The 16,402-nt window shown below is 30.2% G+C and overlaps 1 protein-coding gene across 13 annotated transcripts in view; it reads left to right on the forward strand.

The window, feature by feature from the left end:
* The window catches only part of LOC148623951 (uncharacterized), a 44,757-nt gene extending 28,835 nt beyond the window's left edge, over positions 1-15,922 (forward strand). For 4 of the 13 annotated variants that reach the window (XM_088566274.1, XM_088566279.1, XM_088566284.1 and 1 more), the window contains 7 exons: positions 2,151-2,234; positions 5,355-5,435; positions 5,998-6,144; positions 7,409-7,444; positions 8,435-8,512; positions 10,272-10,289; positions 12,447-15,922. In XM_088566274.1, the coding sequence (XP_088422400.1) occupies positions 2,151-2,234; positions 5,355-5,435; positions 5,998-6,144; positions 7,409-7,444; positions 8,435-8,512; positions 10,272-10,289; positions 12,447-12,485 (483 nt within the window). In that variant the 3' untranslated portion in view covers positions 12,486-15,922. Of the gene's footprint in view, positions 1-2,150; positions 2,235-5,354; positions 5,436-5,997; positions 6,145-7,408; positions 7,445-8,434; positions 8,513-9,062; positions 9,103-9,727; positions 9,759-10,271; positions 10,290-12,446 lie in introns of all 13 variants that reach the window. The other 9 variants (XM_088566277.1, XM_088566282.1, XM_088566287.1 and 6 more) reach the window with 5 other exon arrangements.
* Positions 15,923-16,402: the final 480 nt, after the last annotated feature.

Raw genomic sequence — 16,402 nt, forward strand, 5'->3', positions numbered from 1 at the left:
AGAAAAAGCATATTGTTTTTGTTACAATTATTTTTCAAATTATTTTTATTGGTTTCTAGATAAAATAGAATGTGGTATTTTTTTTGTCTTACTAAACCTCATACTGCTCCTATAATAAATTTTGATAGGTGTTTTATGATCACAAGAAGTGGCTAAAGGAATCAGTTTTCATTTTTTATTTCAACCACAAAAAGAATTGTGGTGCCAGGTGGTATCATGCTGCTGTCTTTGTTGTTTAGGACAATAACATGAATATGAGTGTACAGATCTTTATGAAATTATACTAAAAGGTGCATTCCTACAAAAGGAAGGCTGGGATTGATTTTGAAGCATATAGAAATGGAAAGCCAGAAATTGTCCACTATAAGATTCTTGTAAATTTCTTTATCCTGCATCAGATATTTAATCACAATCTAAATTCAGAGCTTTTTCAAGCTTAATTGTCTGCCATATTTTCCCCAACTGTCTACAGTTGTATCAAGCTGTCCTCTGTAAAGCATGTTATTAAGTAGGCATTACTATTGTAACTGTTGAAGGTTACATAAGCTGTGTTGTGTACTGTTAAATTGTTTAGCAAGTAAGTCTGTAATTATGAATAAGATAATATGTCTGTAAGACAAATTGTAGTGGGTATATTATACATGGTTTTATTGTTTTTGATAATAAATTGTTGATATGCATTCTTAATTGTATTACTGAAAAGTAGTTCTGCCAATGTTATTACTTGTAGAAGGTTTCTCATTACAAATGATAAATATGACAATTTGTGAAACAATCCCATTTTAATAAGATTTAGAGATTGTGATAAATAGAAAAATTCCGGATGCATATATTTCTTGTGTAGTATATCTGACATGGTACTTGACATAATTCTAAATACCAGGTATAATCCAGCCTGTTTTTATATCTGATATGTTATTTGACATAATTCTAAATAGAACCCTGCCTGGTTCCATCGCTGACATAGTACTCAACATAATTCTAAATGTAACTCAGCCTGGTTCCATATCTGACATGTTATTTGATATAATTCTAAATAGAGAACCCAGTCTGGTTCAATATCTGACATGGTACTTGACATGATTCAATTTATAGATCCCAGTCTGGTTCCATATCTGACATGGTACTTGACTTAATTTATAGAACTCAGCCTGGTTCCTTTTATGTTGATAGATAGAGTTAACAAAAGTTGAATACACATTGTTGCATGTTAAGTAGGAGCTACTGCTAAGCTTTATCATTTCATGTCAGCTAACTATCATAGACTAGACTAACTCTCATATCATATTGATTATTGTTCAACTATATTCCAGAAGCTTAAAATCAGAATGCTCAAGATTTTATTTCAGTTTATTGGTTACATATGTACATGTATTGATTATTAGCACTTGTACAATGGAAAGTGCTCAAACATTCATTCTGAATAATGGAAGAACAAAACAAGAAAAAATCATGGATATTTATGTAGAATTAAGAAGAAATTTTGCAAGTTTTGATATTGTGAGTAATTAGATGGGTTAATCCAATTTCAGTTTTAATATTTTTTTTTATATTGTCACCATCATGAATATTAGATGTTTTATGGCAATTTGAATTGAACTGATCTTGCTTCCAATACCATTCACACTTTACTTCTGAGTGATTTAAATATGTCTGTAGGTAGAGTTCCATCCTACATTATACCAATGTTTCCAACTTTTTTTAACATTGAACACCTGTGTGATCTTTGTTAAACAGGTCAAGATTGTTCATTTAATTTCTCATTGCATATCTCTGCCAATAATTCTTGCAGAAAAAGAAAAAAGTTAAACAGAACAAATGTTTTAGTCAAAAACAGTCAAAATAAGTCATAATTGATAGCTATTCAAACTTGAAAGACTGTGCATAAGTTGTATAGGTTTTTCTGTGGTGGTAAATTAGGACACATTGCTACCTTAGTGCAATTTGAATCACTCAGAAGCTATGCAAGATTTGTATTGTCAGTGTTATCAGTTGAATTGAAATTACTGTAAAAGCGAAAATAAAATTTCACAGCTAACACCATAATCATGAAGTGTTTTATTTAATATAATGTTCAATATTATATCTAGATTTGAGGAAAAATCAATGGTATAGTGCATCACATATGCAGAATTTTAAGACTTTTTCAGATGACCGAAAAAGTTACAAGTTTAGAGGAAAGATTAAAGGAGTCAGAAGAAAAGTGTTCACAGTATGAAAATAAAACATCAGAGGTGTGAAAATTTAAAATCCAGAACTATGCAGTGAAACTTGTGTTAACCCTTGATATGAGTCTTAGGTTACTTGATTTTAAATGTCATGATTCTCATAACTGATCAAAAAATGATAAATGTAGATGGTATTATTTAGTCATTTGTCCTGTTTTATTTCCAATATTTTTGGAAATATACAACTGAAGTAATTTTTTTTTCTTTACTTCAGATTGAACTTAATACTGGTATCATTTTGAATCTAATCTGGAACAGATATGAAAAACTTTAATGGTTTTTACAAACCATAAACTCAAAAGTCCCAAATCATTAAACTTAATTGGTAATACTTAAAATTTTGCCTTCTTCATTTAAGTATCTGAATAGTGTTACATTCATTACATAATAACTAATGAAAAAGGGGTTATTTTCCTGTAATCTAGACGGCCAGAATGAGGGTGGTATTGGATGAGATGGTGATAATGACCAAATTGTGTGGTCAATACCAAGGCCAGGCTGATTTCACAATAATGACCACTTTTTTACTTACTGTTGTGTTTATTTCATAAAACAAATCATAGATTTTTTGATTATTTTTATAAAACTGCAAAACATTGTAGTAATGTAATGATATGACACTGTTGTCGTCATGGTCTGTAGACTGTTTTTTCATGAATAACTTGAATGAATATTAGATAATTGATCTTTAAAAAGATTACAGCTAGGTCCAAACCACCAAACGAACATTCATATTGATATTGTGGCCCCAACCATTTTTAAGTAAGGGGCCAAAAAAAGCCTAAGCACACATTTCATTAAATTTAACTATATAACTCAAATTTCTAGGATGACATACCATAATGTTCTATTCCATGATGGTCAGCAAACATGCTTCTGGTTTCCACACATTAACAAGTAAAGTGTATGCATTTCTTTGGAATTGAACTACTATGTTTCATATCACAAAAGGAAAGTTTGAGGGATTATGGTCCTTACCTTTCAGGAATTCAGGACCAAAAGGGGTAAAGAAATAAGCATTTGTAATTTTTTTTCAAATTGGTATAAGTTGCTCATTTCTTAATTTAAAAATTCTTTGACCACTTCCATTCCTGTCAGAATCATGCCAAACACTTAATCCCAATCCAAAATTGAGAGCTGTATCAACTCCGAATCTTGTTTTCATGTGTTCATACCTGTAATAAATGTTTAGGCCCTAAGACTCCAACTTCTAATGACCTAAATTTTAGGGTTCAGCATCTGCAGACATGTCAAGCTGTGCACTGCAAATCATTTTATAATTCATAATAATAATACTAGTAGCTCATTAACAAATTTTTTAACATTATTTCTCTAGCAGACTAAAATGTACCCTGTGTCAAAAATTTTATATTCACTTCATAAAAAAGTATCACTTGGTAACAAGTGATAATTACTTGCAAACTGGTTTGAGCCATCTGATATTGACTGACTAATGATCCTTATGATTTATTGTAAAAATGATGAATACCATTTGACTTCATATGAACCAATGAAAAATGGAAAGGATAATTTTATTTGTGTTGATCGGGTAAGAGATACTACAATTGAAAACTAGTACTGCAATTTTTACTGAAGACTTTGTTGTATAATAAATGTGTCATATTTACTTATTACAGTACCTCAACATATTAAAACTACTAAAGCAATGTTATATGATATTGTAATTGGACAATATTTCCTACCCTCGTTACACTCAAAATTGTTTGAATTCAGCATTAAAATTTAATGTTTTGAAGATATGAAGTACCTTTTTACCTTTTTATGGAAAGCCACAGCCTTAATTAGCAGTTCTTATCACTTGAACAGGTTTCACTGTATGAAATATTGTATCAGATAGATATGTGTGTTTTGTTGTGTATTATTTATTTCATGTGCTAAACATGAATCGTGACATACAAGGCTTTTATTTGAAATGAATGAACTATGATTACAAGGGCTGTTAAGGGATGTGTGTTCTTAAAATCTAAAAACCATGAATTCAAGAATCCACAAACTAGTGTTTCTTTCCTATTCCACGAAAATTGATAGTCATGAAATAAATTTCCTTCACAGTATATAGGAATCACCCCTTCTGTAAAGGCAACACCTCATTAACCACTCAAGGGATTTTGAAATTTTATAGGATGATTGGGCATCATATGTTAATGTATATGAAGGATTATAGTTGCTGTCGGAGACTGAAGGGGGTAATTCAGCACCAGGTTTACATGTTAAAACTTCATACGAGCAATTCCTGTTAAACCGCATGAGAGATTTTGATGAAACTTTATAGGAAGGTTGGGCATCATATGTTAATGTACATGAATGGATATAGTAGCTTTTTGAGGATTCCAAAGGAAAATAATTAAACTTACAGGATATGTATATTTAACTTCATTAGAAGTTGGAGTCTTGCTCACAGTTTTTCTAGTTATTTTTAATTGGAATATCTGTTTGATCATCCCTTTGTTATAAATCATGTTAAAACATTTCTTTAAATTTTAATTTTCGTTGTGTAAATAGGTACACATGTACTTCATTTTATTTTATTAAATAGGGGACTTCATTATCTTGTTGAACATATTCTAGTTTATTTTGTTGTTTGTTTTCCTTTTTGTGGGATTCTTTTTGCAATATTTTTTCTTTAGATTTTTACTGCTGTGTATGCCAATTTTTGTTTGCTAGATCTACCCTCTTGATTGTAATTCATTCAGGTCTATTTCAAGCCTTGTATGTTAATGTCTGATAGTGTTGATAAACTTTTTAACTTGCAATCTGAAGAAATCAGGTAATTTTGGGAAATATTTATTCATAATTTGAAAGACATATATGCACTCTTTAGATTTCATTTCTGCAACATCCCACCCTGGTGATTGGTTGATATCTATATTGATTTTTCAAAGTAGTGTTTATTCATGTTAATTACCACGACTTTGTTATTTTGAATTACTTTGATGTTAATTTTCTGATTTTTCTAATTTTCTAATTACGTTAGTTACACTGAGACTACACATAAATTATTTCAGTTTATATATCGATGTTTTTTTAAGTGATAACTTAAGATTTTTTTCAATTGACAAATAGATAATACTGGGTTAATTATAATTATGAAACTTCCTTTTATAGGCAGAAAGCAGAATCTCAACCTTAGAAGAAGAACTGAATGAGAAAACTAAATCAACAGAAGACCTTAGTGATTTAATGAAGGTACATTATTTTTTATGGGAAATTGAAACAGTTTTTACAGCCTAAATGAATATTTTAGTGAGTTGATTATGACCTTTGACCTTGTTCAACTGAAATAGCCCAAGGAAAATATCACTTTTGCTAAATTAATATACAATTTTGGGGTAAAAAGGTATACAAAAAATTTTGGCATTTCTGATTCTGGCAGGTGCTAAGTGAACTTGATAATTAAGCCTAGAGTAAAATCTGGCGGAATTTATTTTGGAGGTTTTAGAAAGACCGCTGAAATAAGCCAAAATTACCAGCTATACATTATTAACTTTTCTACCAAATACAAGTAGCAGTCTGTTATAATTAAAATCATATCAAATTGATTCCCATATTTGTAAAACTTCATAAGCTGGTACCCATGAATATTGGGACTAACTGGTTTACAAATTGATAGACACTGATACATTTAAATGTAAGTATTTGATAATTTAGGATCACTGACTAGACCAGAAATTTAGCTTCATATTTTATCTTGTGATTCATGAAAACTTCTACATATTTATATCTGTATAAGTAAGTTGTAATTTTTTAGCAAATAGAAGAACTAAAGAAAAGCAATAAAGAGTTGGCATCTACAAATGTGCGACTCAATGGTATAATAAAGACAGGACAAGACTCTTTGTCGAAAGAGCAAGAACTTGTTAATGAACTACGCAAACAGATAGAGGACAAAAACAAAGTGAGTTGGAAGCTTCCAGATTATTTTGTCATAATCTTAGTAGCAGGAATAGAACACTTTAGTTGGTCTTCCCTTGAGTAAATGACAGTTTCTTGTGAAAATGTCTTGGGTAGCTAACTTGACATTTGACAAGGAGGTTGATAGGTTTCGTAATGAGTGAAAGTTGAATATTGCAAAATATCAGTTCGAGTTATTTAATTTCAAAATCATTACAATTGAACTTCAATGAGTTAGATTTTATGTTGAAATTATACGATGGTTATATTTTGCTTAAATCAAACTTCACGAGTAATTAAACCTTTTTCCCTTGGCTTCTTGACATTTGCGGTTGGGAAAAGTTCATCTATGTTGTTACGTTATCACAGGAGAAACACATAAGAAACCTCAAAATGTTGATTGTATCAGCAGTGTGTCACAATTACACAACAACCTATCACAAAAGTAAATTTTTCATAATACTAGATTATATCACATCATCCTACGATTTATTGTATAGATAGCAGTGATTTATAGAATGTTTCCAATGTAAAAAATTTCGATAATTCATACTGTGAAATAATTTTTTTAGTTTCACTCTGCACTTTCTCCAGCCCAAACATCACAAAACATCACAACATGTATAACAATCTGCCGTTTACAAAATTTGAATTTTATGTTGAAAATAGCAACAAATAAGGGAGAAAATGTATATAATAAATAAGATAATCAATTGATTATTGTGAATAACCGAAATATAATCACTCGTGCCAAGAACAATTAAGATTTAACTCATGCGCAGAACTAGTTCTGCACACTCATTAAATCTGGGCATTCTTCAGCATTCATGATCACATTTTAGTTATTCACTCTTTCCAATTAATTATCCTATTAATATTTAACTGTATGAGAAGTAGATAAAACAACCAAATTAAAGAAGATAAAACTTTTTATTATTGCATATCTTAACATTTGGCATTTGTTGAGAATAGGAATAGATCAATTAATATGTGATTTAAAAGCCCATTAATAATGAAATACCTATTGAAATCCTTAGGCTCATACAAAAAAACATGAATTGGTTGATTAGATCCATAGGTTTGTTAAGGAATGACTGTTATATTGTTTTTGTCTATGAGGAAATAACCTCAATCATGTGATGCACACTGAATAACCTGCATAGCAAGTTATTTTCAAGTGTGTACCACAGGTATATTTGCAAGAAGCAATAATAATTGTTATGTGTTATAAATATCTTTTTTTAACTGATGATCATTTTACCTTTCAGCAATCAGGTGCTACACCTAGTCAAGAAGTAGATGAGGTGAGTTATGTATTATGTATGAAGATCTGTTGGTATTATCTGTTGTGTGGTCATTTTATATTTCAATAACTGGCAACAATCTGCCCAACAAGTGTTGTATTACATGAGTTTGCTGTTGACTTCCAAAAGACATAAAATTTCAGCATAAGGATTATATTTTCTTCAATATGAACAAAAATAATATCATTAAAGACAATAATAGATCATGCCTTTTTTTAGCTGACCTGGCCCTTAGGGCCATCTGAGCTATTGCCATCACTAGTGGTCTGTCGTCATCAATTTTTTTTTTCATGACTTTACTCATTTGACACTACGTGACCAATTAGAACCAAACTTGGTATTAATGTTCCTAAGAGTGTTCAGCTGATGTTTGGATTTTTGATCTGTTGAAAAACATGGCTGCTGTTTCTAAAAATAGAACATATAGGTCCGACAGAAGTTTTTCGCATATATCTCCAACACTATTAGGTTTAGCCAAAGTCTGACTCAGGTGAAAGTGTTTAGCATGATGAGATTTATTATTGGTCAAATTTTCTTGTAAATCTGTTAAGCCATGTTGGAGTTGTTGCCTTTTTTTATAATGTTTTTTTTGCTGTTTTCAATGTTATTACCCTAAAAAAATTTCTCCTCAGAAACTACTTGATAGAATTTAATGAAAAATTGATATGATTGTTCCTTAGGTATGAGCGTTAGGAATTTATCTAAGAAAGAACATGGACACATTTACAAAAATAGGTTGATTCTTATCGAGCAAGGTGAGCAGTTCAGGCTCTTTAGAGCCAATTAGTTGTAACTAACCTACCCAATAACCACAGAAATTAGAATTTCACAAACTTAAAAAACACTTCATTTGATTGTAATGCTACAAGAGTCTTGAGATGAAGTTGTTTGTCAACTCCTTATTAGACTTATTGCCGTTGAAAGACGGAAATTACATTCTTCGCAGTTTTTACACAATATTTTCATATACTGATTAATTTTTATTTTCAGCTGCGGAAGAAATTGTCTGATGTTGAAAGACAGTTGGACAGAGAAATCACAGCAAACAAACAGTTGTCACAGAAACTGGTAGGTTTAGAAACACATTTTTTTATCTTGTTTTAATTATCTTTCAATCCTTTATGAGATGGTATTTTAGGGTGGGTTTTTTATGTAGTATTTTATGTTGATTTACTTGATGGCCCTTCTTTAATCATGTTCTTGTGATATGATTGAGGTTTTTTTTCTTTATATTTCCAAATTAAAATTCTAACTATGATTTCATGTAAGATACTATATATAAAGTTAGCCTTTCTAATGGTTTACTGAGTTAACAAAAATAAATATTTACTTTTATTTGCACATTAATCTGAAAGTTTTTTTTTCTGTATTCAAGTGAACTGAGGCAGCATTATAAACTTTAATGTTAACAAATATAAGAAAACTGTGGATTATTATTCTTATGAGTTCAATAATTATTATGTGAACTCATTTGTTGCATCTGTAAATTACACTTCAAGAATGAATCTTTACATTGAAATATTCTGTGTGTTTTACATTAAACGTATTTAAAGTTGGGCCATTAGTTGTGTGGTTCTGGTATTTGTTTTTAGTTAAACTGAACTTTTCCTTCATTTAGAGTGACATAGCAGATTCCAAGTCTGATACTTGATTCAAAGGTGAAAAAATGTATTTCTCTCTAGATGTTTTAACTAATATATTTATTTTCTGTTTCTTGAATACCAGTATATCATTTCTCACTGTAATTCTTTTTGGTGTGAAACTAATCCATAATTTTATTTATTTGTACATGATTGAAGTATTTGATGATCTTGACTTTAGTGAGATGTAAAAATTACTTATAAATCCTACTTTGAGATATTCCATTGAATCTGTGTCTATTAAATATCACAATACTCAAACATGTACACATTATTACCAGCATGGAATTTTGCATATATAGTTTATCCTTTAATATAGAAAATATATACACTCTTTGAAGACTGACCATTTAAAACTAAAAATGAAGTATAGTGTAGCAACAGCTTACCAAAACCCTACTTTTCTGCTTTGGAGAAGCTTCAACCTTCTTTCAATTTTTTTTTCTGTTTTAAGTAATGCATTGCTTAGGGTATGAAAGTTCATTGGTCCATCATTTGACAATAACTTTCAGTCAATTTTAGATAATATATAAAGTAAACAATATGATTGTACATTACTTTAGTGGACATTCCATCATAATTTTACATCAGGAAAACACATTATCTGTTCTGCTTTAAAGATTTTGAAATATTATTATAACAGATGAGAAGAAAGAATTCTAATCCAATGACAGGTAGTTAACAACCAATCATTGGCCAGGCTTTTTTCATGTGACTTGTTCAGATCAAGGATAAAGATGATATCTTGCATGCCCTTATACTAACACAGCATGCCTTGTTCTTTGCAAGTACATTTCATATTAGTGCCTTGAAAGCATTATTTTTTTTCATGTGCACAACATGCCCATTAGTTGCTAGTTTTGCTTACTTAAGTATTTCTCTGGTAGGTAAAATGATGTGGTGGAGAATCTATACAAAAGCTGAAACAGCTATAAGGCATGCCTACTCTGAAGGAACTGTTCTGTTTAAATACACAAAACCTGATGTGTTTCACTACATTTCCATATTCATGTCAGTGTAAAAAACTTACTCTTTAAATATTAAAAAAAAAGAGGAAACTAACAACAAATGAAACAAATTATCTCATTAGTGCTAATTGGGTCTTGTGGAATTTGAGTCAGAAAGTTCTTATTTAATAATGGATATAATTCAATAAAATTATTAACCCCTCTATCTGTTAAATACAGGCTCAGTTAGGGGTTATGGTGAGTACAAGGAAATCACTAATAAAATGTAGAATTTTACACTACTACTGCTAGAAATATCCAGTCTCTTTAATGTCAAGTGCATGTACTTTTCTTGACAATCAATTTTTACTGTCTTAGTTTTTCATTTGATTGGACCTTACCAATATTTTCATTTTACTGAATCCTCAATTTATTTATACACCTACCTATTATTTTTAAATTGATTAAAATTGGGGTCAAGGCTGAATTTTTTCAGAAAACATTTTCAAAGGGTTTTTAAAGTGTCTTACTTGCAATACATTCCATTTTGATATATATTTATGTGTTAATGTTAAATGGAATGTTAAAATTCTATGTTAGACTACCTTATCTCTTCTGCAAAACCTTTATTATTTGGACTTGGAACATAATCTTCAGATTGGTGAAGGCAAATATTCCAAATGGTGGCTGAGCTATTCAAAGATTATTCTAGCTTTAATTGTATATGAATTGTTATATAACATGTAAAGTGTCTCAAAAACAAAGAAAACTTGCACTTGCTAACTATTTTTGGTGTTTATGTATTTAAAAAAAGTAAGATTAACAGATCCTTTGTAACTAGCATACAAAACCTTTTTATATCCCCTGCAGACAAAATCTGTTTGTGCATTCATCCTTCTGATTATGGGGTACATGGTATATACAGCTGTCAGCACCCACAGTTTTTGAGGTACAAATTTTATAGGATGTTCAATCACATAATGAAGATGTGCAGAAGTAAAGGAGTCTGATTTTCCTGCAATACTGCCAAAATTAGAGATAGTTGAACTTCACAATTTCAATGTTACAGAAGGGCAATAGGGAGTACATGGTTTGTCTAGCAGTCTCTTCCCTCAGTTTTTGAGCTACAAAATAGATGTGCAGGGCCAAAAAAGTTTTGTTAAAATTGATATAATTTTATAATAATAAATAACACATAATGAAGATGTGCAGAAGTAAAGGAGTCTGATTTTCCTGCGATACTGCCAAAAATTAGAGATAGTTAACTTAACCATCTCTATATTCCATAGGGGTAACAAGGGGTACATGGTTTGCTTGGTTTTCTCTTCCCAAACTTTTGAGCTACAGCTTTGAAACTTTGTAGGATGTTTATACACATAGTGAAGCTATGCAGGGCAAAGGATTTCAATTTTCATCGAATGTTAAAAAATTGTTGGTAATTAAACATGGCAGTTTCAGTATTTCTTAGGAGTACATTTATCATGGCTAACTTCTCCTACTGGACATTGTATTTTAGAGGGGACAACAGGACAACAACATTAGATTCTGAGGCAGTCTTGCTATGGGTTTCCTTCTCTTCTTTTTTATTGTGTAAATGGCATGCTTCTGTGTGGATTGCAGGGGCATCACTTTTCTTGTTTTGTTCGAATTTTAGGGTTTGGTAATTGTAGCTATCATCATTTAAGTGTTATGTAACCTTACCTTTAGTAGGATATATTGTACTTTGTGTAGGCCTTTAAATCATTCTGATTTTGTATCAATTTCCTGTTTCTTTTGCATGATAGGGTTCTACATTACATTAACTTCCTGTTTACTAAATTCTTAGAAAAGGGGCGGGGGCTTAGCATGGCACATCATTTCTGTAGGATTAAATGATAATAGGGATTATCAGAGTAAAGTATTCCAAATTAGAAATCCATGTACACATTAATTTTATTTCCTTTGATGCACTAATCACATCCTTGGCCTACACATATCTTATAAATCATATGTATTGGCTGTTATATTGTTTATCATTTGTTTTAATTATGCATGTGTTTCTGTAATCTGATGCACTTTAGCTGTCAGCACAAGCTTTACAATTACTGGTGACTGTGTATAATCAGTATTAAATAAAATGAATTAAAGGTTATATATCAACAAGCCCTAAAACTCACAAGTTGAACACAAGAACATACATGTATACAGACATATGCTGACCACATATGTACAACAACAAATTCATCTTAAAAGTAAATCTTCCTTAACTTTGGCTTAATATTTGTACATGCGTTACCAAAACTCCCAGAATATTTATCCTTGACAGCCATTGTGTTTATAAAAACGTTTGTAGAAAAAAGTGAAGTAATTAATAAGGTATATCAAAAAAACTATAAGAGTATAATGTTAGTTTTACCTGATATTCTTCTTTTATAGGCTGCTTCTCAGGCAAATGATTTGGGTACACAGGTTTAACTGAAGAAGGACCAGTATAACATCATGACAGTAACTGAAGATACATTTCTTTGGGAAGTTATAGACTGTGATTATATAAACTTTAATCATGTTATGTTATATATACTGCATGTATTTGCTTGGTATTTTATTTGTTGTAGTTTTAGTCTTTAGTCAAAAATGCAACATAGTAAGGTTTTCAAACTAATGATTATTTTTTACTAAAATGCATAAAGCTGATAAGGTGGTCTTCTTTTATCAGTATGACAAATGAATTATAGATATAGGATATACTCATCAGCTCTCTGGGTCTATTGTTTTACCTAAACAAAGAAAAAAAATAATAGTGCTATGTTTTTATAGAAAGTTCTTTCCATGTGCCATGTATAGTTCTATACAATAACACACTTAATACAACATTGTTAGACTGCTTTGCAATATCTTTTTTATTAATTTTATATTGTCATTACTTTGTGAAAGATACCAACAAATTGAAACTACAGTATATTAATAACTTAGTGAAAAACAATGATATTTAATTACCAACTGACCTCCAACATTACTTTGTTACAATTTCATCGTAACTGTTGAAACAAAATCATTTTTTTTCAAGAGTCATCACATTATTGTTTCAGTCTTGTTTTCTTTACAGTTTTGAAGGACACCAAGAATAACACACCTTGTATAGTTCCTGGTTTAACTGCATTTCTCAAATTATTTATCCAGTGGCAATATAGGCTTATGAGGCATATTATTGAGCTCAGTCTCTTTAATGGATTAAAATACTTTATGCAAATTAATCTTTATTTTAGTGATATTAGCTTTGATCTGAATTGAGATCATCAACAGATGACCTAAGTGCCTATGGATGGTCAACAAATTATTGTAATTATGTTGTAAAAATTTTACTCCAGATAAAGCAGAAAAATATGGCCAGAGTTTTTTTTTGTCAAGTGCGTTATGATAGTATATTAGTTATAGTTTTAAAATTAATTTGTTTATTGGTATTGTTATTTTTTGTTTAAAAAAAAACAATGTACAAGTACTGCCTTTTTAAATGTATATTCTTCTTGGTAAACTCATCTTGTATGATATTTCACAATAGCAAAGCCACTAACATGTAGTCCGTGTTTATCTAGTCATCATCTTACATTTAAGATGGGATTGCACAAAATTATAATATATTGTGTGGAACTTTTGATTCTGTGTACATTTTTTAATGTTGAAACTTTAAATGACTATTTGTTCACCCTTTGTCCTGGACTTGGTCTTAAAAGTTTACAAGGTCTAACTCTATGTTAATGGCCACATTTAGTGATTGAAATAGAAATTCTGTAATATCCTATAAATCTGTAACTTTCTGTCCTGAATATTAATGGATTTTTTTTTACACTTATTCTGATTTTGAATCTGTTTTTAAACCTCGTTCATGACTTAAAGACATGATTATTTGATTTGATAAAGCATTAACCATAACTTTATTCATCTTCATTTTTACTGACTTGAAGTAAAAAGTATTTTTTATAATATTTTCAATCTTACAGACTTGTGTTTGTGTTTTACAAACAGAAGTATCCATTATTATTTTACTGTTTCATGCATTTCTCAATGCTTTAAATCCAATTTGCTGTGGAGTATAATATATGACACTCTATTATCCTGTTTAAAAATATGCTCTTTTCTATAAATCTTTGATCATCCTAATCAATTGTTACTTTCAAGTCAGTTTTATTGAACCCTTTTGCTTTTCGCATATTATTTTCGAAGATGTTATGATTACAGTTGGTGAAGTTTAGAGTTTAAAATTTCATAAATTCTATAAAAGGGCTCAGCTCATTAGAATGAATTCGAACGAGATACCTTTTGAGGTAAACTATTTCATTTTGTTTATAGCATGAATGTAATTGTTTGAAGTTAAATTGCATAGAATTTAAAGGATTATTTTCTGACTGTGATGATTTGGCTGGCTAAATATGCTCATCCTCATAAAAGTAGTGCCATGTACTTATTAATTGCGAGGATTTTCTTGTAATACAATCTGTATCTTATTATTATTTTGTTGTTCCTGTTTTCAGTATGTAAAGTCGAATCTTTCAAACACCTCTCTACACTCATATTAATATCATGCAAGATTATCAATAATTTTTTTTTCTTTTGGATAACTTGCTAGAAACAAAATAGGTTCAATTTGATTGACTACGAAAGTTCAGTCTGCTGAACTCACTTTACATACTTTTTAATATTCATTACCTTGGTACATGACCTGCAACACTTCATATAATACACTAACCTCTGCCTGAAAAAAAAAACAAGGGAATAAGACTGAATTCTATTTATATGGTCTTTACAATTCACTTAATAATATTATCTTCCCAATAGACAGTATACCCCATGAGTCATTATTCTTTAATGTAGTTTTTCAATACTTTATTGCTATGAGTTTCAGAAGTTCTTAGTTCTCAGTGATCCCATCTCCCTATGTAAGTAACTGTCTTCCATTATGTTCATCATTTCATGTCATTCAACATGACAGCATCTAAGATGTTATTATATATATATTAAGGTTGTATGTTTCACCTGTAAATAAACTAATCACTGCCTATTAATAGTTCTCTCATGTTTATTGTGATTCTCACACATAAAAACAGATTCTCTAATGTAAAATTATTTGAATATTTCAACAGAGATTACGGTAGAAATAAGGAGTTTGTTAAATACATTGCAAAAGATATCTCCAAAATGTTATGGGAGATCTCTCCAAATAACATATACTGCTGGATACTAATTATTAATAGGGTTTTTGCCATGATCTTAGTAATTGATATTTTGTGGAGTTCACATTAGGCCTGAGCGAATGCTGGTTGATCATACTGGTATATGGTCATTGTAATTGTTTGCTGTTTTATACATGCTTGACCAAGTGTTGTTTTTGCATTAAATTTGGCAGTGTACCATTATCAGTAAGTTGTTCATTTTAAGTAGTACAAATACATGTATGATGTACAATTTTTTTGTCTGCATTTCTCATAAAAGTATTGTTTATAAATTGAATGATGAAGTTAAATCTCTATGATAAACATGTATATGGTGTCTTGATTCTGAAATAATTATTGATAATCTACTGAAATGCCATAATTAATGTTGGAGTATGATTATACATATTTTAGGTGTGTAGTAAGTCTTATTTTTATTGTAATAGTATATGATGAAAACTACTGGTCTTCTTGGAAAAATGTAATTTTAAAGCTTCAGTCAATGTGTTTTGCATAAGTATTAATGGAACAACACAACAATTGAACATACACAGCTGTTATTGATGTTGCTATAGTGTTTCTGTCTCATTATTAGAAAAGTGTAATGTTGGTTAAAAACCAGAAAAAAGAATGGGTTCAAGGATACTTAATTGGAATGGACCATAGCATATTTACCAGAAGTACAATAAAAAAAAATATTTATCATTCTCTTGTTAATTCCTGCCACACATGATGTCCAGTATTATGATTCATTATGAATTTCATTATCCATTTCATTGCTTCCAGCAGACTTCTCTAAAGTGGGTTGTAGGTTTGCAATATGTTGTAAGTTTATGCTTATGGCTTACAGATCAACTTTACATACGAAAAAAAAAAGAACTTAACATATGGTTCTGCATTGATTATTTTTAATGAAACTGCTGGCCTTGAACTAATTTGATAAAATTCAGTTTTATCATGAATTACTTACATGAGAATGGACATGTTAGAGACAACAAACCCACCGCAACGAAACCGCACTACATAAAAAAATGAACAATGAGGAAACCCTCAAAACACAGGGCAGGCTTCAGCTGGCCCCAAAACAACAAAATGGACAGGTACAGCAAAATAGTTGCCCTTATATACTATGGCAACATAAAATTAAACTGAAAGTGAAAACAATACAGGCATACAGAGGCCAGA

This window comes from Perna viridis, chromosome 2 (genome assembly GCF_037379345.1).
Source record: "Perna viridis isolate PV_CMFRI_1.1 ecotype Kerala chromosome 2, ASM3737934v1, whole genome shotgun sequence".
NCBI classification, from domain to species: Eukaryota; Metazoa; Mollusca; class Bivalvia; order Mytilida; family Mytilidae; genus Perna; species Perna viridis.